The 25,101-nt window shown below is 40.6% G+C and overlaps 1 protein-coding gene across 2 annotated transcripts in view; it reads right to left on the bottom strand.

Annotated features, from left to right (window-relative positions):
- The window catches only part of SLC25A36 (solute carrier family 25 member 36), a 35,590-nt gene extending 11,593 nt beyond the window's left edge, over positions 1-23,997 (bottom strand). Inside the window, exons 1-4 of one of the 2 annotated variants that reach the window (XM_080410334.1) lie at positions 23,817-23,996; positions 13,059-13,229; positions 8,204-8,281; positions 3,897-3,997 (exon numbers count right to left, since the gene is read on the bottom strand). In XM_080410334.1, coding sequence (XP_080266460.1) covers positions 3,897-3,997; positions 8,204-8,281; positions 13,059-13,229; positions 23,817-23,857 — 391 coding nt within the window. In that variant the 5' untranslated portion in view covers positions 23,858-23,996. Of the gene's footprint in view, positions 1-3,896; positions 3,998-8,203; positions 8,282-13,058; positions 13,230-23,816 lie in introns of both variants that reach the window. The other variant, XM_080410335.1, reaches the window with a different exon arrangement.
- Between the last annotated feature and the right edge of the window lie 1,104 nt (positions 23,998-25,101).

Here is a 25,101-nt window from a genome sequence, read left to right as displayed (position 1 = left end):
GACGCTCAGTTCAGTACTCACGAGGTTTAAGTTAGTCCATATTTCTGCAGGAAGTGACCTGCGGATGGGGAGCATGAGATGACACGATCTCACTCTTTTCACGGGAGAAATGTACAGTAAATGCCTAAAATAGACACAGGCTTTTCTGTATCATAACAACAAGCAGTGACCTCATCAGACACACGTGTACAAATCGAATCCCATTGGAAGGATTTGTGAATTAGTTATTGTGAGATCTAACTGTTTTCAGGTAAAAGTTTAGGAAAAAAAGAAAGAAAAATAATCAGAACAGGCCACAGATATTAAAATAGTTGTGTAAAATGCACTGAGTACTGAAATTTCTGCTCATTTGCAGCAGTTCAATTTTATATCTCCAAATACTTACCTATATATCAAACTTACGAGTGAACCCTCCTCCTTCCCCACTCCCTCCAAAATATCATTCAAAAAAGCTAGCCTTATCTTAGGAATGAAAAGATAGATGCCTTATGAAATCAAACTTTCTAATATCAGTAATCAATGAACTAAACGTGCATTTCATTTGGTATTAAGTAACTGTACATACTACTAAAGTTACAAAAGCATGGTAACTCTGTAAGTAATAAAGTGGTCCCAATTTTTTTAAAATAGAAGTATCTACATTTGAGTTGGTTTGCCAGTAGAGTTCTACAGAGAACAGCAATAGCATTACAAGACAAAGTAGTTCTGCAGCAGATTTGCAACCACGTTGTCTGAATGAGGCTACAAATCATTAAAAAGGCAAATCAGAAAGCTATACAAGAATCAAGTATCTCATTCAGTTCTGTTTTTATTCTCTGTGGCAAAAAAGGCTGAGTAAGTGCAACAAGAAGGCAGAGTTTATAGCGAATCTGAGAATTTAGCCTAACTTAGAAACGTACAGAGATAGACTAACTTCACACAAGCAAATGCTCTCATTCTTATATTATGCTTCAGATATATTCACTGTCCAGGTTTGCAAAAAAGAGAACCACATGATATGCCGAGAAGTAAGCAAAAAAGATTGCAGAGTATTTCTCCATGTAAATACACAGATATTTTATGTATGAAGGTGATATGAATTATATGCTGGAAGCTAACACACAGCAAGATAAAAACATTAATTTCTAATTGCATAAGGCATCAGTTACTAATATGTAGCTTAATTCATCCTCCTTGGGATAAAACACTTACTAGAAGAATCTTAATGAAACCAAAAATACATGTTTTATCTTGAGAAGGAAGAATCAGGCCTAAAACCAAACAAAAATGCTTAAAATACCATACCTCAGCTTCTCACACCCAAAAATGCCATGTGCATAAAGTTAGTTAACAATGAGATCATCTAGTCTGAGATACTTATGTATTAAGGTACAAGTCAACAGTCTTTAAAGTCGACTAAAGTTCACTACTTACAGTACTTTCATAAAATATTACAGCAGATCTTTTTTTAATTGTGTTTTTGCATAGTTGTGTTTTGCAACCTACAGGAAAAGCTTTGTAAGTGCAAACATCACCTCATGCTCATTAGGTATTAGAAGTCTTTATGTAACAGAAAGGTCATATCCAAACAACACCCCCCTCCATTTAAGACTGAGTTACTCAATTCCTTACTGAAACCAATGGCAGCTGCAAAAGAAAAAACCAATACCGATTATTTTTTGCTAATTACTACAAGAGTTTATCCAGTTTGCCAATTCAGAAATCTGAAGTTCCAAAGCAAATATCACGATGATCTTCTGTGTTAACCTGTTTAAGTCAATCAATTAAGAGCTCACACTTGATCTTGTCCCTGTTAACTTTGCCATTTCCTTAAGTTGATTTGCAGCATATAGCAATACAAACCTTGCAGGTAAAACTGTTAATAGCTGGTTTAAGTGCATTTTCTGAAATATATTAGAATTACAAAAACAAGGTTAGCACGTTCCCAAGAAAGCACTGTTAATTTTAACTACAGTCCTTTTCATATAAATCAGAAAACCATGAGTACTGAGTACTGGGAATTAAAGAACCTTCTTTTAAAGGTCTTCCAGAGACTATCTGCAGTGTACAGCGCCAAGGCATTTAAAGAGAGAAAGCTGTGACCTGCAGTGTGAGCCTGCACTGGACATTCAGTTTCATTGGCTATACAGTTTAGAAATACAACTGCAGAACTAGGTAAGTGTGAGAAAGGTAACAGCCGCAAAAATTGTTCAATAGTAAGACTTATGTACAAACATAGAAGAGGCAAACAGCAATTAAGGCTCAAATACATTTACCCCGGTCTCCTGCAGTCATTAAGTACAAATGCATAATACCAACCTTCTGGAAGAGAAGCAAGTTAACAAGCAGATACAGAACCCCTTGACAAACTACAGTGTGTCTGCAAGCAATTGGGAAAAAAATCACTACAGCACATCTCTGTAAATGTTCTTTTCATTACAGAATGAGGGCAGTAACTTCAAAGATAAGGAACATTCTGAACTTTCGTTTGCCTGCAGCACTGCACGAGTTACATAAGTTGTATTCAATTGAAGATAGACTTGTTTATTACCCATACTTCCTCCCTTCTCCCTACCACCACCCCTAAATTTAAAGCCATGTTTTATCCCCTTGACAAAGCACGGAAACCATTCCTTTTTCTTGGAGCAATTAACTAATTAGGATGAACTTTTCATGAAATTCCCTTCCATCCCATTCCCCATGCTGTTCACCTACAAACAAAATACACATTTCCAGGTGATAAAAAATACTGCATCATCTGAGCACCTTATTTTGCCCATTTAAGACAAAACAGCTCTCCTAATATCTTTAAGATTATGAAAAACTGCTATGGCATCTCTCACATGTTAGATATGAGCATTAGTATGTTATTTTAAGTATATAGCTAACGTCACTTATTTTCTACACTACATAACAATTTCTTTGTAAGAGATTATTAGCAACTATTAAATAGAAAATTAATCCTATTGATTGTTCTGACATCACCTTTGGAAGTCTATTCCAGATTGCTAGTACTCACATTACACATACTATATGTAAGATTTGAGAGGAATTAGAAACTTCAACAGGCTACCATAAAACTGTCAGAAGTAATCTGTGAAGTGTCTATGGCCTACACAGGAAACACTTTTGAAAAATCTGTTTTTGTGTAGGAAAGACACAGGCAATAATAGGTAAAGTGTTGCTGGCCCAAGTTTGATTTCCCCAGCACAACTCTAACTCAGCTCAGTTGCCTTTAACTCCCCTTGTTAATGATCCTAAACAACAGAACATAGAAGTCAAGCAATAAATAAATACTGGTAGATGCTAAATTATACCAAAGTTACACTGCAGATACAGAATAACAATTTCCAGAAACGATAACATATGAAACCTACATGAATCTGCTTTTCTATGTCACTTTAGTGATACAGCAAGCCTCACAGACTGGTATTTGAACAAAGGATGAGGAGGTGTTACTTATAATTTATACAAGTATCTGCAGGCGTATTTCCGAAAGACAAAAATAAGTCAGATATACAAAGCTGTAACAGAAAGTGATGGTAAAAAAACAGATTAAGAAGCATTAAACTAGAGTTCAGTGCAAACAATGGTGTTTATAGCTTGCAGAGCAAAAAGTTACTGTTTAGAAAGTTTGCATTTTACATTTCATAAACTCAGAATTGAAAGAGCAGGCATGCAAGTTTTCCAGGAAAAGACTACTCACACACACACAATCTTCATTAACACTAAATGCAAAGCTTCATGCACATATTCTCCAGATAGCTTGTTTAATGAGAGGCCAAAGGAGGTAACCACTACAAAAACAGATCATTCAATCACTAGAACGTTTTCTGTTCTGCTTTTTGCACATTTATTGCCACCTCTCATTTGTAGATATGACTCTAGAAAGAAGCTAAAAAGTTACAGATCCTTACCTGCCACACCAGCTGAAATCATGTGTACCTGGGTAGAATCTGGACTGAAAATATTGTTCAGTTTTTCCTTGCAGTTTGAGTAAGCAGCAAAATATATCGCTCTAAAATTAGAAAAAAAAAATCTACGTTATGTTACATTTCAGGTGTTGATATCCTTTAGGAGCAGTGCCATTAACTTGATCAACTCAAGATGATCTTGGTTCAAGTCTTACTTCCTCAGTAAAAAAATTACTCAAGGAGTAAGTCTTGCAGAAGTAGTAGGACTACTTTAGGAATGGAAAAAACAAAAAAGGTCATCCTTTAAAACTTTTTCTTCCAGAACAACTTCAACTAATTACTGAGGGGAAGGATAGATAATTAGAAATACGGCAGTGACTTTTGTGACACTAGGAATTTTAGCCAGGGAAACAAAACACTGCCAAACTGAGAAATAAGTATTCTATATTTCTTTAATAGCAGATCAAATTTGTTCTAATGGACTTAAACTCATTTCAATAGCACAAGCAAGTATGTAGCTTTTTTCTAAAGCCAAACAGCACACTTAATATTTATAATATTATTCCAGCATTTAAGATGTAAATATTGGTAACCTGTGGTTATACTTTCTAACTTGCAGTTATAAACACATATATTTTAAATGCTAGAACAGCTGTTAAGCTGGGATCCCCGTTTGTTTCTTTAATTCTGTATCTAGAATAAACAGATTTTTTTCTCTCTGAATACACTAATTTGTAAACTCTTACTACATTCAAGTCTGTGACAGCATCAAAACAAAGCTAGACATAATTTAACATGCCAATACAATAAAATATGAAAAATGTTTTCATTCCTAAAAGCTAAAAAACTTATTTTCAGCACACCTAAAAAGCACATTTAAGGTTCTAACTGTTTTGTTGTTTTGTTTTGTTTTTTCCCCTCAACTTACAGGCACCCCTCTACAAGAGAGAAAATGAACATGCAAGTTTTCATGAACAGAACATTAGCCTCATTAGCTGTACAAACATGTTTTTCTTTATTACAAAAAAAGATAAAGTGCTTGCTTCATGGGCATGATTTTGAAAATGGAATCTGAACTAAGTTAAGTATACTGGATGTGTTATGAAACATGCTTCTCTACAGCTTATTTAAACAAAGAGCTGCTGTTAAATCCACTTAGCCAATATTTAATTGAAATGAAGTACTGGATGAAAAACGAGTCAGCTGGAGGGAAATGAGGATGTGCTTATGAAATAAGACTTCACACACTGTGTCGAGTTGACATTTTTAGTATGGGGCAGTAATGGGGGTTGAACAATCCAAGTATTTTAGCTGGGGGGAGAAGGGAAGGAAATAAGAAGGTTTAACATAAAATTTACCGTCAAGAGGGGTTTTTGCTATTGAGGTTATTTTTAATAGAGGATAGTCACTTGTAAAATTTTATACATTTTTGTATAAAAATTGCCATTAAACAAGTAATACATTTATTGAACATTCAGAGTAGACTGGACTAACAAAAGTACAGGCTCTTCAGATTAGGAAGGGCTGATACCCCACTGATTTCAAGAACTAAAAGCTACTGGAAATACTACAGCTTCTCTAAACAACAATGCTAGATTAGTGATCAGGAAATACCTCAGGTATTCCTAAATCCTTCAAAAAATCTGCTAAAATGAAAGTACTCCAATTCCTGAATTAAGTTTTTCTCTTACTCTTGGTAAAATTACTTTGGTGGGTAATTAGACAAAACTGAGACCTAACAGAAGTATAATATTACAGAAAGCTTTTTTTAGGGTAAAATCCAGTTATTGTTTTCAGGATGGCTGGCACGCATGAAATCTCCTTTACCACAGCTTGTTACATGACACTGCCAGCTTGGCACAGGCCGATAGGAATAACGGAGGGTGGAATGGAGACACTGCAGCCAGGCTCTGCTGTACTCCCTGCAGGAACAACAACTTGCTGGTACCACAGCTGGGAAGATGAGAAGGTGCCTGCTACTGAGCTACCAAGCGTGGTGAAACTGCTTTCCGTGGATGAGATGATCTCATTGTAACGCTAACACACGCCTCCATCCCAAAGTTACCTGCCTCCAAGGTACCACCGCACCTCACTGGGCACGCAATACCAATCCGCAACAAAGATATGTATGACTGATCACTAAAGCTCCACCTAAATGTAACTGCTCTTGGGCCAAAATAACTCCAAAAGGGGGGAATTGCTGTCTACACTCCCAAATTACCGAACTCTGATTTAGTGTTTAACTATGTACTAAACATTTCTGTGCACATAGTTTAGGTCAAGCTGATCCAGCCTCTAAAGTCATCAAAACTGATGACTGAAAGGGCTTCTGATCCCAAGGGAGTCAACCTTGGGAAAGCAGATGGGGAAAAAACCACCGTTTATCTAAATTATGCAGAAAGAAGCCTCCACGTGAGAAAGTTCTGGCCAAGCTGCTAAGGTGGAAGTAGGACAAAGGCAATGTGGTGGTGGGAGACTGCAACCTCCAACTCAAACGGCACACACACACGCCGGCCCCCCAAGGAGGGCAAACCCCGCTTGGAGAGCCTGTGCAGCGAGCAAAAAAAAAAAAATCAGCAGAGCAGTCTGAGGATGTGCACTGGTTTGTGCTAGAAGCAAGAAACTTGTCACCAATCCTGTGCGTGGTGATGAATACATAACGTACCATGAAGTGTAAAAAGTAAGGAAAGGAGGGAAGAAGGCAGGGGAGACTCCATCCTCACTTCTGGGATCAGTCGATGGGCTGAACCCGTCTTCTCCCCTACAGGGACTCCCGCTGCTGGGCAAGAACTTTGTTCTATGGCAACCATGCCAGCTGTTACCAGGTGTATTGCTTCAAGCTTGCTTTGCAGTCTGTATTAGCACCGGCAATCTCTGAACCTTATTCTGTCACAAACTTGCATTTTGCATCACAAAGATCTTCAGCTGAAGCTCATTTTGTGTAAGTTGCCAGAGATCCCAGTAGCTGATAGAAGGGACATGACTCTGTGACACTGTCAGCGGAGGTCCCTGAACAGGTCAGTCAAGTCACCCTCAGATCCAGCGGGCTGCCAAAACGCAGGTAGCGGACGGGCTGGTCTGACACAGGGTCTCATCTGTCTTGGGAGACTGACAGGCCGATCAAATATAAAGGGTTTGAGGAAAACCCCCTTCTTAACGTGACACTCATGCAGAAGGTCTACGCAACACCTCCTCTGTCAGATCTAAGTAGAAGATAGACCAATGCTGAATGGAACGTCCAGTTTAAGAAGCATCCAAAACCTTAAACCAGAAAAGTTAAGATATTCCCCAACTGGGTGTGCAGAAGACAGGAATGTCTTCTCTTCAGACCAAAACAAACAAAAGCAGGGCACTAAATCAAGGGAAGAATAAAAACTTTGTGGAATATATTCCCTCTGCATAAAGTCTCTTCTCAAACAAAATAAAAGAACAAAAACAGGCCAGAAAACCACAGCATCATCCAGGACTAAGTAGTTATACTCGTTTTGCACAGCTTTGTCTCCATCCTCTTCCTTAGGTATTGTTCTATTTTTGGACTGTTTAGGCTAACACTTCTATGTAAGGGTCAGTTGAAACTGCCATAATCTGCGCTGTGTTCTGATTGCCCGTGTCAGCCGAGTGGCCTAGAGTATTTGTGCTGATGCAGAGCAACTGACAGCAGCAATACCACTGTCAATTAGATCAGATTTACATCCTCATCTGCTGCACCCTCTGACACTGGCCCAGTACCCTTTGGAGTCCAACCCACGGCTGATCTGTTTTCTATTTTATACAGCTGTTAAGTGTGTCACCCTATCCAGTCTTGACCTGTTTGAAGTTTTGCAAGGTCTCCTTCTGAAGGGGTACAGTAGTCTGTGCTACACCAGAATTCAGGAAGACAAACCTGGTGTTTTGAGGCTACAGTCACACAACTCTTCCTGAATATGACATACTATGGATTAACTGGAAGCTAAATCTACCTTTGCATTTCCAAAGGTACAAACTTCTTGTTTACATGTGCAACTCCTTAAGTATTTTCCTTCTTAACTAGGCAAAACTCTGCATAGCACACAACAGTAAATACTATTATGTTAGCATACAGGACAGTAAATGCTGAGACAGCTGGTGCAGGGCGGTGGAACAGGAGCTGCAGAGTACATGTATGGCTCAGCTTCTCAGACTACTAATTACCCCAGGTACCAAGGGTTATTTGCTATGAAGTATTTATAACTACAGATACAAAATCTGCTTCAATGAACCTTAAATCCCTTAAACAATTTATATCAACCTAGATTTCATCAAAATTGTTTACTGTATACATTTGTAGTTACCTGGAAGGAGCAACGCCTACTAAATTAGGACCCAGGCCTCTAAACAGAGAGCGAGGACCTTCCTTTTGCAAGATCATCCTAGAAAACAAAAAAGTGACAATACTGTAACATTCATATCAAAATTAAGAAATGCACTGACCACCATAGCCACATTAATTTCAGCTTTACTCTGTGTAAAACTTTATAACTGACAATGTAGTACTGACCATAAAAAAAAGTTATTTCCTAGAATCAGCATAAAATAAAATTCCGTTATTTCTTGACATACCACACAAACCCAGGAACTAAATGTAGAAGTAACGCCTTATGATGTCAACACTAGTTTACCTCAAAGATAGGTAGACATACATACAGGTAGTCATCTGTCATTGGGAAGTCAAAGAGAGTGTCCTTTTACCAGGGAGACCATACTATGCATGGAAATGTTTGCATTCTTGTAGGTTGTACATCATTCAGTAGACAAAATTATTTGATTCTATTCCACATTCCTTTCATCTCCCTTTAGTTCCCAATGTTTGGGAACTTTCTTGGGTGGGAGGGACAGGGGGTGAGGGCAAGAGAGGAGAGACTTATGAAGGTACAGTTACAGCAAGTCAGATACCTTCTGAGAGCAGCTCAGTAAGATGTTTGCTCCACTGCTTATCATGCCCACCCAGGGACATCTTCTGCATTCTATTACCTACTCTTCCAAAAAGAAACCTCAGCATGGCTCTGTGTGTGCTACCCTGGTTTGATTCTACATGACCAACAGTACACTCAGTTACATGTCTGAAGTTAGAGGAAATCAGCCTTTCAGACAGTCCTGCCTTCCACATTCCCATGAATTATTTAAATCCACTGAGCATTTATCTAGGAACCCACTCTTTGCTTTCTTCTTTCTATAGGATGCAGTGATTATTTTGACAACAGGAAATTGAAGTGGAAGCCTCCAATGTAAGAAGTGGCCCTTCCCTACGGCTGGCAAGAGATACCCCCCTATCAGTTCTGAACTGTGTGTTTGTACCCAAGCACTGCTGCTGTGCTGCAGAGCCAGTAGCTTTTCTTTTTCGACTCATTACAGGAAAGACAAGCCTTACCTCTTCATGCAAGGTAACTCACTTCAGTTTGAGATGAACTGAAAAAAGGAATGTAACCCATGCAAAGAGCCACAGTACAGCCCTAACACCTTGTAGTACCAGCTCCACTATAAACAGAGCTCTGGAAAGACTTCTTCAGTGGCAGGGGTGTCACCATCCATCCATGAGGGATTTACAGAGAAACACAGGGATAGCAGCAGTGAACCTGAGGTCTCAAGTGAGGTATTACTAGTACTTAAGTGTTTGGAATACCTATCCCATCTAACTTAAAAAAAAAAAAAAAAAAAAGTTGAAAACCATTATGCAGCAAGATACACCGGCACAGTACGAGGATAATCATTAATGTTCAGTTTTAGTGAAATCAACTGTCCAGCAGTCTAGATGCTAATCAGAGATGTTATTTTTAAAAAGTATGGTAGCACATGGAAGGAGACACAAGGACTACCTGCATCCCATTACAGCAAATTGCTCTAGCAATTGCTTTAGAACCAGATTTAAAGTTAATTCTTAACTACCTCACTGTTGCATAACAGAACTTTGTGCTTACTGATTTAGAAACACTGGCCAATACACACAAATAGTTCTCCTGTATATTTCTTCTTCAAAGAGACATGCAGGTTAACAAGAAGTCAATTACTCAAAGCAAACTACACTTGTATAAATGGTTGTTTTGTTTGGAATTTACTATCGGGATAAACAGGTGAAAGCCACGTATAGTACTGAAGGAGATTCCAAACCTACTCTGATTTCCAGCAGCTGATTCACTACAGTTCTGCTAAATCAAACTGAAATTCACATTTTTTTTCAGTATGCAAAAATAAAATGGTGATTCTGCACAGTTACCATCACTATTTAGGAATGCTGGTACATAATGTGTCCAGCTTCATGTCCATAAAAATTGGTTGTGATTTCACTATGTGGGTAGTATTGCTCCATGGCAATAACTGGAGAATTGAACACATACTCAAAAGCACTTTGGAAATACAAATTACCTAGATGTGTCTGTCATCCTGAAAGCATTTCTAGTACTTACAGAAGGAATTTTTCAGAAGAATCTTACCATATTCCAGAACTCAGCATGGGCACAGCATCAGATTACAGCAAAGCTTAACTGAATTAACATGACCTGCATACGCTTAAAAAAATCACTACTACCATGACATTATTTATTACACATGTATATATGCACATATACATGTACACAAAGCAGCAGGAACCTCAGTGTCTTAAGAGAAGCTTTGGAGTGACATTTATCAGATGTATTTGTTTATTCTGGATCTACAGTGTCCCAAGACCTGACAGAGCAACAGAGTTAGAAAGGTTGCAGCAGACAGGATTATAACGTTGGTAGTTACCGACACCCTTCTGCATTCACGACACCAGCTGGAGGAGTTCCAGAGCCTACACTGGAAATAAGACACAAACTTTTTGCATTAAAGAGCAGATCCCAGAGCCTGCATTGTTTATTGAAAGCGGGAAATGCCAAATCCATGGTCAGAAGAGCAGCACAAATGCTCCATACAGCTTCAGCTAACCTGCTTACATCACATGGGGAAGCCTGTCTTCCCATCACCAAGACCTCAGGTGTAAACTCAGCAAGGTTAGTTATGAGAGGCATTCACAGCATGATATACACCAGACATTTAATAAGGGAATTTGCTTTTGTTGCCAGAGAATACAGTCACCTGTACCAGTTCTTCTGAGTTTATTTCCTGACAGCGATGCCTTTGAAGTCACTCTGTTGAGATTTAAGTTGCAGAAATGATTCCACAGCATTCTGTTAACTGAAATTCTGACATCATATAACTGATTCACTGTGCTTTTAGGCCGAGTATGGTAAGCCTTGGAGCACTGCACTGAATTTGGTACGAGAAGACAACCAAACTCTGAAACCCATGAGCCAGAAAATATCAAGTCACAGTAAAGGCATGAGAGTAAGAGGGATCCAGTTTGATTTCCCCACTAAACAGCCCTAGTCCCTTAACCAAGAACAGTTACATAAGGAAGAAGTTCTTCACTCTGAGGGCGGCGAGGTGCTGGCACAGGTTGCCCAGAGCAGCTGTGGGTGCCCCATCCCTGGCAGTGCCCAAGGCCAGGCTGGACGGGGCTGGGAGCACACCTGGTCTGGTGGAAGCTGTCCCTGCCCACAGTAGAGGGGGTTGGAACTAGGTGATCTTTAAGGTCTTTTCCAACCCAAACTATTCTGTAGTTCCATGACTTTTACTGTCACAGTCCATTGCCATGTCATTTGGCATTTTTTCATATTTACTGTATTTAAAGAACTTGAAGCATGGAGAAGTTACTTGGCCTCTCAGTTGTTTGATACTAACATTGAAGAAAACACATCTAAGCAAAGAGTAAAAGCATAAGATACACATTCTTGTACCATAAATAAACAAGTGTCTAAGAAGCAGATTTAACAAAAAACTCAATAAACACCACAAAACAAACAAGCCTTACCAGTTAAGTTCACCATAGACTACCTCTGCCTCAGTCTGAATTTGCTTCCTGGGAAGACCAAGTTATTGTAGGTTTTAGGGATGAGTTTAAAGCATAGCAGGCTTCTAGCAGAGGGGCATATGAAAAAAACCATCTGTTCATCCTTCTATTCAGATAGATTTCTAAAGGGAAGATAAATTCATAACCAAACATTCAGGGAAAACGCCGAAGGGCTCAACTTCCACCAAGAGAAGCAGATAAGGCAACTATTTTGGATGGAGCTCTCCTTTTTACAATCTGAGCACTTCCTTCCCACATACTTGTAAGAGTATGATAGGTGAGTGTGTTGGGAACATGTAAAAAGGCTCCAAATTCAAACAGTTCCATAATAAGAACCACCTTCCATTCAAGAAGCTACCTGAGTACAACCTCCATTTAAGCAAATCCTATCCTCTAATCAGATTAAGCCAAAATCCTACACTGCAACTGCCAGAAGGGGCTCTGTACAAATTACTTCTCACTGATTAATTGGGGATAGAAGATTGCTGGTCTGAGTCTTATCAAATTCTTTCTAATGCAAGAAGCAGTAGTAGGTGCTTTTTGGAGGAAAACTCCCCTCATTCCCAAATACTGAAGGTACCTCCCCATAACTGGCTAGCTTGAGTCCCTCAGAGTGAAGTGAGCCCTGCCGGTGGTCTGTACAAGCAGTTTAACTGTGGCCAAACAACTTTCCAGCTGGCTACTGAATGTCACAAGCACTGGTGGCAAGGAAAGGAAAGGCAGTCCCCATTCAACGAGGTACTACGCGAACAAAACATTCCAGATTATGGAAAAGTCTGGCCTTACCTAACTCTTACTGGCTCTAAAAAAAGTTACTTCCACCAGAAGATATCAAAAGGCTGGAAGGGTGTAGAATGATGAAAGCTGGGAGAGACTAAGAAACTGAGTTAATTTTCATAGGGCTTCTTGCCTCCATATTCAGCAACATCTATGATTTGGACACAAAAGAGTTTAAAGTCTTAAACTAACACTTTTCCAGAACGAAACAGAGTCTGGCACTTAAGCATTATAGTGCTCCCAGAGAATTTTGGGGATGTAGTCTGGAGTTGTGAATTGTACAGGGTACATACACTCTGGGTACTTCAAGATACAAAACCCAAGCATGAAGGGAATTTGTAAAAGTGGAACGTGGCAATAACAGTTAAAAGGCAAAATACAGAAAGTATCTCATGGTAGCATCATGACAGGCCTAAGGGTCTGAATCTTTCACATGGATTTGTTCAGCATCTCCCTCTTCCCTCCCCCAAATAAACCAAAAACCTAGTAACTTGTACACTCACTTCAAACAATGGAGAGGTCCAGGAGAAACTCTAGTTACTCGGTTGACACTAGCACCATTCACAGTGTTGAGATGGACTTCAGAGATGTAGACCATCACAGAGGAGGACTGCAATCGTGTTTTCACAACTTCCAGTGGACATGTCAGAATTGCACCAACAGTACCGCCACATCTGCAAAAAGAAAACAGGATCATCACATTCTTAGAAAAGAAGCTGAATGATACATTCACATAAGTCACATTCTACTCAACACAGTCAAATTGCAAAAGGTGAAGAAACAGTTGGAACATGTGACAATGCTGCAGTTATTTGTCCTTGAAGGCAAACTTAAGTCAGTTTGTTAACCCAACTTGGAGTGAAAATTTAAACAGAAGTAAAGTTTCCCAAAGTAGTGAAGGTGCACAGTCTTCAATATGTGTGGTTCAAATCTGTTCTGGAAAGTAGCTCAGTACCTGAAATGTTTAACTTCTTACAGTAAATTTTAACTTTTTAAAAAATATTTAGCGTCTGCCTGACTACAAACAAAGTGCCAAATATCCTTAACAGCAGAAAAGATTTAAGCACTACACATACAGGGCTACACGTTAAAACTGGTAAAAACTGTGGTGTGGCAATTTAATAAAACTAAAATACGTAAGATATCCTCTGAACTCCATTTGTATTCTGGGTATTGTACCATGAAAGCAACAATTCCCTGAGCGTTTCCTAAGTTCTGCCCTTTACAGCAAGACAGGCTAGATACTGTATGTAGAGTAGAACCTGGAAAGACAAAAGAGCTTTAAATAGTTAATAAGGTGAAGACTTCCAGATTTTGTTTCAGTCTGCCACTCATTTCTGTGAGCAAGCCAAGGCAAGCCATGCACAACTTGTGCTGACAGTGGAGTTACTCCCGTTCTGCCAGAGCAGAACACAGCCAAGAACACACTGCCTTTTAGCAGCTCTGCTCAGAGGATTCTTCTGGTGCTTGCTCAGAACAAATTTATTAGTATCTGCATTCCTATCTGTTTAACTACAATCACATACAGCCTCTGAAGAAAAGATATCACATCCATGAATTCTGATTCCGAAGAAAACACTCAATTCCTTGGTATCACCATTACAGAAAAGTGCTTCCCTTGAATTTTTTTTATATCAGTAATCTTAACTCTGCCAAATACCCTTCTTAAAACTATTATCAGGATATTATATGTACCCTTAAACAAAACAAGAAACCAAACCATAAAACCAAAAAAGGATTTAAATTCAAGCATTAATTAATGTTACTAACAACTCAGTCTGAAATTAGTACAAATTCTATTTGCATGCAAGTAATTTCAAAGGGCCCAGCACTCACTTCTCTGATGCAATAACCAGAGAGCTGGTGTTCAATTCTGGTAAGATAATTATCATCTTTTTTCTTGTATCATGAGACACTCAGACACCCCAAGAAACTTCAAATAGCTGTAAGATTGTTCAATAGTATTTTTTAAATAATGTCTTCCAACATGCACATGAGAGTTCAGTACAAATTAGAAGTAATAGCCAAGACTCAAGATCTTCTGTAAACTTTCACAGGAAGGTAGCTTTCAATAGCTCTTAGTCTGTTCACTCTCTTCTACGGCAGAGAAGACCAGAAATAATGGTAGTTGTTAGCACAGCACTGCATCCTAAAAAACTAATCTGTTCTGCATAAATTGATCTAACTATATCAGACAGTTGCCAAGTAGGATAATGTTTGGTGATGCTCATCTAATGCTCCATTTAAGCCTAGTGACCTAGGGGTAGCCTATTACTAAGCCTAAGGGCATCTTGTCCCACCCCTAACTCCAACATTAGACTGAAGTCTACTCTCTTCAAAGTTTTAATTAAGGAAAGAAAAAGTTTCTTCACCAGTCTGGAAAAAAGTAGTCTCACAGGAAGATGGAAAACAGTCTTTCAGTGTATGCTGTACACATGCAGTGAAAGACTGACACAGCTTTTAGAGCAGCATGTTGAAAACATCTCCGAATAAGCAATACACTTGCTTACTCTACCAATGGTAAGCTACAAAGAGACTTTCTAAAATAAGAGTTGCAGGAAGAGACAGACTATATGTGCTAATATTTGGTTTAGCCAGTGTTGAGAACAGTAGGAGCCTGTAACATGTTAAGGTTCACAACACGAATACCACAGGTAAGCCAGCTCTCAAAATAACCTGTAATGGAGCTTTAGAAGGGCTTGAGCATCTTCAAGCAAAACAGCTAGCTAGTGTGTTTCCTGCAGTTCAACAGCAGACACTGCTGTATGGTAATGTGCCTGCACAGGGAATGTAGGAAGTTGGCTTTAGAGTTTATTTCCTTTCTTGCGACCCCTCTGTTTCTGATGCCCTCAAGCCTACTCTCTTTAATATCTTTCTGCATCTGATTTTGGACAGGTTACATGAGGGCTTGTTTTCAAGCAATAGTACTAGCAAGAGAAAGCACGTGGTATGGTTTATATTAATGAGATAAATACTATGGAAGGGGGAAGAAAGAAGGAGGGGAAAAAAAACCTTTGCCTACATTCTTCAACAGCACTTGGAATTTGGAGACTTTAATGCTACTGGCTCCACAGCCACACTGCACTGAAAAATTTTTCCAAAGTTGAAGATTAACGCTGACCTGGAGCTTCTATGCTGCATGCTGCCCTGCACCACACCAAATCACCACAAGGGATGGCTGACTGCAGCAGCGCTTCTGTCAGACATTCACTGTGGATGGATTTGAAATAATTCATCCAGCAATGGATTACTAGGGAAAAGGGCAGACGCAGCTGCTCAATGCCAGTTCTTTTTAAGTTGCCCTGCAGCAAGCATTGTTCAGCAATAACCAGCTAATGTAACAGCAGCCAGCACTATTTTTACATCCATCATAAGGAAGTAAATCAACTGCCTCCCTTTAAGAACTGCACACCCTTTATATGCGCCACATTTTGCAATTCAAGCAATTTCAAAGTTATAGTACTCTTGGCAGTTCCTTACTGTTGTGTCATTGGGTGTGGGCTTTTTTTGTTTGTTTCTTTAAACAGTTTAATATGTCTCAACTGAACCTGAGAATATTTTGACTGTTTCCACTAGCGAGTTTGGAATAAACCTTTCCTCTGCCCCTTATCTTCAAGATCTCAAATTGCTACTTAGAAATGAAGAAAGTTTTCTAGTGCTACATGATTCTCTGTTGCTCAAAAAGGTCTTTGCAAAATCCCCAATTTCTACTTTTGTCAAAATGTGATACTCCCAGCCCTCAAAAAACCCCATATAACAGAGAAAGCATCTGGAACTGAAGTAGTGAAAAAAAAAAGTTTCCAAGTGTTGAGGAACCAGACGCTGCTCAGTAGTCACAAGATGCACTGAGTCTGAACTGAGCCACTAGACAGAAGCATAATCCAGGAACTATACCAATTTATCTAGTTCACTTGAACTTTAGGATAAACACTGCAAGGCCTGACAAAAACCTGTTTATGTGAAACTGTCAGTAAACATAGCTTGTAGGTAAATAAAGAGAGAGAATTCAGTAACTATGTACCCTGTACAAATAAACACCTTCTAAAAGCATGACTACTGTTCCACCAGCATCAATGACAGTGTATTGTACTTAAAAATCTATTTCCAGCTTTGCTTATTTAACACACTACTAGAAATACTGTGAAAGAGACTTTTTCTTCGTGCTTCACGTCCTGGCAGGCCATTAACAGCCAGCCAGCAGCTCCAACTTAGCAAAATCATTCTATAAATTGTCAGCAGAGTGCTGCCATCATTCCTGCTACTCCACTCCCTCACAGGCTCACATTAAGGGGGAGGTTTTTTTTTAGTTTGTGGCATAACACAAATCAGGAAGTAGCACAGTTTGGAAAAATGTTTGCGTTTTTTTTTTAAGAGTTGGAAAATTATTAGATTTCTTCTCCTCAGTAACACTAGTGGGATTTTGTAAACTACTTAAGAAATTTCTACTACCTAAAACCACTCTGGTTTTCAACGTCTCCAGTCATATACTAGGCCCCAACAACTGTGACTTGCGAAAATACTTACTAATACATAACTTTCTCCAGCATTAAATGAGTTTCCCTTGGCAGAGCGACTAGGTAAGCAAATACACTCCTGCTGAAAGTATAAACTGGAAGCTAAGAAAGGCAAAACCCAGGACACTCCTGTGTTTTCATGTTTTCACCAGTTTCTAATGAACACTGTTCAGAAGACCACTTTCTCATCTTACCTATCCTAAATTTGACACCTGCCTGTAATAAATGTTTACCACAATCCTTTTTCAGCTTCGCCAAGCGAGTATAAGAAAAACTTGCAAAGCCGACTTTCATCAGAAACATCTGATCATACAAGGGCATGAGAATTCACCTGTAGTTCCTAAGTAATTTTAAGGGCAGAAGAGCAAAGATCAGTAGGTAAATATACAAAAAATCAACACACTGGTAAACAAGGAAGATTCAAATCCTACTACTTCTAACAGTCAGGTTAAAGAACAAAATCTGCAGCTTAATCTGTACAAGAAGGCACAACAGACATGACACACAGTGAAACAGAGGCAGAGACATGTAGTTATCTAACCTGCAGGATTGTGACAAACTTAAAACAGCAAAGCTAAGAGCAATTGTCTATTTGACATCTCTTGGAGAGAAGAATTTAGGAAGATGGCAATACCCTCCTAAACTGCAGCTTATTCCAGAGAGCACCCATTAAAAAAAACAAAAACACCCAACAAAAAAAAAAATATTTAATTTGATCCCTAATGTGCACTTAGAAGTCCATCATCTTCACCATATTAACAGAAAGAAACCTAGAACTATTTAGGCTTTATATTTGGCTAGCAATTCAACACAGATACAGTATTGACAACTATTTTCCTCAGATAAACCTGTATTATTTGTGAGGCATTGAAAGGAAAGAAATATGCACATGCTTCAAAACCTAATCCTGTTCAGCATTCAAATTCCAGGTTCTATTTCCAGAGATGGCTGCACAACAAAACCTTCTTTAATTTTTACAGGTTTATGCTAACTGCTACAGAATCACTGTCTTTGTCCTGAGTAGTTATAGCATCTTCTGTTACCTTACACACACACCTGCCCTCCCAAGTAAAAGCAGGAACAGCTCCAGCATAGATGGGGGTCTCAACTGCAGCCACTGGACTGTCTATAAGTGTCCAAAGCAGATTAATACTCCCCATACCAATGCCAGCTGACCTAGGACTGAAACTGTCAGTGCAAAAATTTTTTTATTCCTTCAGATACATACTATGAGCGAAGGCTGCTAGTCTCAGACTCACCTTTCACAGTATTTGTAACCACAGCCTCAAAGACTCAAAGATAACCCTCGACCCTGTTATCTTGGGTCTACATTCATTCACATATTTTACCAGGTGTTTGTCTTTCCTGTATGAAAATGAAAGTTCCATGCAAATACTGGCTGCCAAGAGAAAGAGCAAGAAAATGAGCTAAAGTAGTCAAAAGAAAAACCCCATACCATTTGCAAACATAACTCTCCTAATCTCTCCACCACTTGCTGCAAATTCAGGTCCCAAATCTATCAGCAATTTCACAGAGCTTTCTTACAATATGACCAACTTTCACATCAGCAGGTAAAGTTGCAGGTATTTTATTTAGTTTGGATATTAAGATTACAGGATCCCTCTTCTGAGGGTGTAAGGGCTTTAGCAAGTACAATTTTCAGAAACAGCAAGAATATATCTCATTTGTCCTGAATTTTCAGGGTTTTCCTGTTATTGTACTGCTAAACTTGTGTATTACACACCTTTCGATCTTCAGTACTAATAGGATGACTAGGGGTACTAACAGCCAGAAACCCTTAACCCGCTTATTCAGCAATTGTTTCTCTGCTGAAACTTAGGAAGTGTAAGTTAAGCTAACATCCTTACACTAAACATACTAATAAAACTCGCTATTTCTAGTTGACAGCATACAAATAAAATTTCCCCAATATGCTGACATATAGAAACCTACAAGTGAAACCAGGGAAAACAACGGGAACAAGCATCACTGGGTTCCACTACCCAAAACAAACATCAACATGTACAGTGTAGCTTCTACTAGGAACCACAGTAAATAAATATTTACAACACTTGTATTAAGCAAAATCAGCTAAAAACATCAGCCATCTAGAAAGAAATACAAGAAACACCAGCTTCACAGTTTCTCAAGTACTGACAGCAATTTTCTTGCCATCTGGTAACCTCATGGAGCAAACACCAAGCTACTCAGTGCTTTAAACACACACTGTCTTACTCAATACAGAAGAGTATATGAACACAAAAATAACCTAGAGTGTGGACAGGATGGTACTCACCTTCTCCTATGCCTTACGACAGGAAGAACTTGTTCTGAAAGACAGCCAGGGTTATGCTAGAAATGTATTTTAGCGTAGGGGGGATTCTAAGTGCTTGGCAACTCACTTCAGGCTCAAGTGAGTATTTTCTGAAAGGGAGTAAGAAAAGCCCCTATCATCACACTACCTGCTACGTTAACTGTATCTTCTTAAATCAAAAAACTGCAAGGGTAATTCACCTTTACTTCATATATTTCAGCAGTGTCTGATCTTTCTAAACAATTCAGACATTTATCTGAAATATTTTCTGAGTCTTAACTATTTCAGCCACTGCAGGGATTTGCCAAGAACCCTGGTCAGAGGGATTTCCATTACATTTCAGTTTGAGACAGTTCTATAACCAGGACAAATAAACACAGACTCCTCCCTGTAGTCCCTCACATATTAAATTAGAAAACGGCCAACTTTCTGCAAGAAACACCAAGAGTAAAAAAAAATAAACAAGTGAACCTGGGACTGTCCAACCCTGAACTCCGAGAAGCAGCTGTCCACCTCCTAACCCAAAACAGTCCCTCTTTTTGCTGAGGAAACAAAACCCAGGCAGGTTCCCATGCCCTGATGGAAGTTTGTATGATACAGAATAACTGTCATAAGCTTTCCAGAAATTAAGAACAAATAATGAGAACTTGGAAATTACTTTTTTAGCCAACACCTGAATATTCACTCAATGTACCAATTACAATTGCAAGCAGGCACATTCAAAACTATTAATCTTCCCTATAAAGCAAAATATTAAGGTTTTTCTACTACTTTTTTGCTGGTTTAAGTAGTCTAATACTAGAAAAAGCATGTAAGTGTGGAACTTACCTGAACTAAGATGTTCATCTAAAGCCTACATTTCAGTCACAAGACTTTGCAAGTTAAGGATACAAAATGTTCAATTGATTCTTTCTTTGGAATGAAAGAACCTGGGTTACCTAGGTTTGTATTGCCAACACTCTGTCTACAGTGGCAACAGTTGCTATTTGACTAAAAGATGGAAATACAGAAGAGATGCAAAAAAATCTACAGAAAAGATACAAAAAAAAAAATCCCTGACACAGAAGAGTTTGAGCAATGCAACAAAGTAGCTCAGAAGGGTGGGGGATAAAAAAAATGCAACACCATCAAGAGTTTCACCTGAAGCACAATTTTGTATCATGATCCAACACTACAGGTGTCCAGCTAGCTCCTGCTTCTGCAAAGACAAGATACTATTAACAAATGGAGTTGTGGTAAGGACACAGTTTGCAGAAACAGAACCTGATAAATAGGGGCATCATGACAAAATCTGAGCTAAGCCATTTCAAATGTGTCACAGCATGAGACTGAACTCCAGGTACAATATTGATCTACGCAGGTATGCACCCTGCAAATACTCTTCAGTAGAGAGTGAAGAAGGGTAGTTTTGAATACAGCCTACAAAACTAACTACATTTAAGTGTCTTTAGGTGACAGCAAAGTTACTGCATGGAACCAATTGCTTACAAATTCTATCAGTCAAAACTGCTTTTCTTGAAGGAACGTGTTCTTAAAAGTTAGTAACCCTTTTCTTTTTTTATTAAAAAGGAATTCTTTATTTTTCTACCTTAACTTATTTCTTGTAAGTGTGATGCTCTTCTCATGCTATGGATTTTCTACTTCTAAATAGATTTGCTTTTATTTTTACATAAAGAACTTCAAAGAATATCCTATTTAAAAGTCAAGATGGTCCAAGCGGGGGGGGGGGGGGGGGGGGGAGGGGGGACAGGGGAGGTTTGCATGTAAAAGAAGTAGCACTTTGTTAATATATTGGTTAATGCATGAACTAGGTCAGCAAAATCATTTAGATGAGCTTTCTTTTCCAGAAAAAATGCACCACTTCAATGATGGTACTAGAAACTATAGTAAAGCCATTCCAAAATCAGCACTAAATAAATTCTTTTTAGACTTAAGAGTTTCTAGCATAAAATATCAGTTGTATTTACTATTAACATGCAGATATGAAACAGATAGGATTCTTAAGAATGAAATTAGAGTAAGCATTATTTTAAAAAAACAAAGCAAATAGTAATTGCTAATTCCCTCATCAACACTGCCCCAGTGGCCAGCATTGCTAATAGTCTATCAAACCTGTTGGAAAGGGATAAGGACGCAGAGACAGGAAAAAAGGAATGAGGGGGAAAAATTATTAGCAATAGGAAACAAACTCCCAGCGTAAATTGTATTGGCCCAGAAGTATTGTAGTTTGACAGCTGTTGAATTGGCGATAAAACAATCTAAGCAGCTACAGAAAAATCCAAGTATGGCCCTACCTACATTACTCAAACAGCCAAGTCATCAGTTACAGCTTCATTACAGAAAGCAGGAACTGAAGATTGAACTTAGACATTGCAATAAAAAAAATAAAAATAATAAAAAAGGGCAATAGATTGAGATAATCATGCTCTTTACACAGTTTCCAGTGAAACCTAAACGAAAACAGTGCTTCCTTCCTTTTTCTTTAAGATTCACAGATTAACGATCACTCCAGTGATCTGTAGTTCATCACGCTCGCAAAGTCATGAGGTGACTGAGTAACTTTTCTACTGCTAAATGTGACCACATATACACCATTAGCTTTGCTGAACTGAAGTTACAGGAAACGTGTGACTGGCACATAAGGAAACAGCATTCAGCCCTTCCCTCACAGTATAACCCTTGACCCAACTGGCCAGCAGCTAACTAGACCAAACTTCCCTGGGGAAAAAAACAAAACAAAAAACCCCCCAAGTTCAGCTAGGCAATCTTCAGCCAATTTTAAGTTTTGGTTTTATAAACACATCTCCATCATTATGCATTATTCTGTCTAGTAATCTCCCCTGTGCTGAGCTGTCAAGTTAAAGTGCTACAAGGCAGCACTCCTTCTACTGCTTTTCTGAATGCTTACAAGGATGTGAAGTCTATAGAAAAAAAAAAGTATGAACTATTACTTTTGGGCTTCCTGCTGCATAATCACTCTCCTCAATGGAGTTCCAGAAATTCAGGGGATAAAAAAGCACCCACATAAGCACTAAATTAGGCACATAACACTGGAAACCTGCAACGTGTGCCGGAAGCAGAAAGTGCTCACGTGTACCCAACTCACTCAGGCCTGGTCAGAGGAAACACTACTGTATTCTTCCATCTCACACACCCCAGTCCAGAGGCAGCAAGTTGATTTTGAGGAGCACAAATGAAAACCCAAACTTCAAGCTCTCTCATGGGATGACACCAAGTATGTTCTCAGCCTGTCTTTTCTCCCACTTCTACACAGGACCCCCGGCTTTCTCTAAGGCAGGCACTCCTCCCGCTCTATCTGTGGAGAGACCACAGGCTGTGGAAAAGCATACATCCCGTGCATTACAAAGCTTAATAAGATGAAGATAGATTAACACCTGCAAAGACACAAGAGTTACTTAAAACTAACCAAGACGACATATCTTTAGAGATAGATAGATAGATACAAAGAAGCTTTACTTCCAGCTATGTTCTTCCCTCTGATTTCTTCTGTCTTCATGGGCACAAAGCTATATGACCGTGTCAAGCCCTACACCTGAGCGGTACACACCAGAGCTGTCAAAATACACCGAAGTCACACTGCAGTCCTTTGACACCAGCATTACCAGCCGGTCAGTTCTACACCACTGAGCGGTGGCCAGGCAGTTTCTTCCGTGCACTGGGGCAGCCCCGTACAGAGGCCTCGGCCTGTTTCTCCACGGCTATTCCCAAATAAGGGGTGAACCCCTAGTACAGCGATTAGAGGAAAGAGGCTATTTTTAAGGAAATCCTTGGCCCCCGCCTCCCCCACGGGCCCACGTACACGCTACCGGTAACAGACGGCAGCACCCGGGGCCGCGCCTGGCAGGCGCCGCACGCCCGGCTCCCAGCCCGGCCCGGGGAGCTACCCGGGCCGCCGCAGCGCCCCACCAGGCCGGGCACACAGGCCCACAGCGCGCCCGGAAGGGCCGCGGGGCACCAGCGGGAAGCGGCGCGCCGGGAGCGCCTCAGCGGGGCCTACTTGCCGCCCCCCGCCTTAGCGGCCGCCGCGAAAATCCCCTCTCTCCTGCCCTGCACCCCCTCAGCGCCAGAAGACGGGCGGTAGCCCCTCGCCGCGCTCCGGGGCCACCCATGCAGCCCTGCCGCCCCGCCACCAGGCAGCCACTCCAGGCCGCGGCCGCCGCCCCCCAGGCCAGGCCAGGCCGCGGCGGGCGAGCTCGGCAGCGGGACAGGACCCCGCAGCGGGCGGGCGGGCAGAGCCCACCGGGGCCATTTCTGGGGTTACAGCGGGGAGGAGGGAGACTCTGGCGGGCAGCACCGACCGCACGCCCACCTGCGCCGATACCCACGGGGATGGCAGCTAGGCGGGCTGCCCCACCTGACAGCCTGTACGGAGGGGCTGGCACCGCACCCGCTCCTCCGCCAGTGTCACCTACCCGCCAGCGAAAAGATGCACCAGGGTGTCTCTCTGGCTCATCCTCGCCGCCTGCGCCCGGGCGGAGGGGAGCTGAGCCGGGCCCTTCCGCCCCGCGCTCGGCCGGGCCGCTGCTGGCGGGGCTCAGCATAAATACGCACCGCGGCCGCGCGGCTTCCTGCGGCTGCGGCCTCGCCCCGCCCCCCGCTCGCGGCTGCTGCGGCAGGCGCCGGCCGTGGAGGCCTTCCTCATACATATGCAATGAGCCCCCGAGGTAAACAGAAGCTGCTATTGCTTGAGGCCGGGTGACGTCACCGCCGCGCTCCGCCTAAAAGCTGGGCGAGGGGGGTGGTCGCCCGTCACTTTGGGGGAAGCTGTGCTTGTAGGAAGCTTATGCTGTGGGTTGCTTGCCCGGTGTTTCTGGGGTTCTGGTGGGGGTCCTGCTCTTTGAGTTTTTTTTTGTTTGTTTTTTGTTTTTTGTTTTTTTAATTTTTTTTTTTTTCAGTGTTTGTGTGCGGCTCTCTGAGGGCCGCAGTCCGCCTTCCTGAGGTGCGTACCGGCCCTGAGGGGAGCCCACCTGCAGGCCACAGAAAATAGAGTGGGGGTGGGTGGGTGTGTGAAAAATAACACGTAGCAAGACATATAGGGGCTTTAGCTTCTGTTTCCTCTTGGTTTTGTGTCGTAGGTTGCATCCTCACGTACTGAGGCGATGGGTCTCCCCAGAGAAGCACCCAAATGCTGGCTCCTTGGGAGCATTTCTGAAGTGAATATTGTAACTCATTGGGTGACTTTTGTCTTGTTTTTCTTCAAAAATACAGGGTTTAGGGAAAACAAATAATGCTACACCAGAAAAATTTTAAAATTGTGTGTAAAGTTGTTGTCCTGTCAATATTTTGAAAATCCAAGCACCTAAAAGCAAATAAGTTGCCAGCTAGGATCTTTGTCAATGTCTACACAAAAACAAAATTCCTTTGGAATATAAGGAGCTGCTTTGTAATAACATGAAAAATTATAATCTCTGCATTAACAAAACAAGCATGTGTTTTGAAGCAGTCATTTCTTAAACTAGAAAAACCCAGATCTTTGAGAAGGTGAGCTGATGTGGAAGGCACAAATAAGCTGGAAATGTAACGTGGAATTTTGGGAGAGGTGGGTGGGAGAAGGCTTGGAGAAATGTGAGATGGGGGGGGAAGTAGTTACATTGAACTGAGATAAGTAAAAATAGGACAATGATTTTGTTGGTGGTGTTCTGCGCTGCTACTCCATACAGCGTGTAGTTGAAGTTAGTGAGCAAATGAGAGAGAATT

This window comes from Falco punctatus (genome assembly GCF_963210335.1).
Source record: "Falco punctatus genome assembly, chromosome: 13".
NCBI classification, from domain to species: Eukaryota; Metazoa; Chordata; class Aves; order Falconiformes; family Falconidae; genus Falco; species Falco punctatus.
This window is presented reverse-complemented; position numbering and strand designations above follow the sequence as displayed.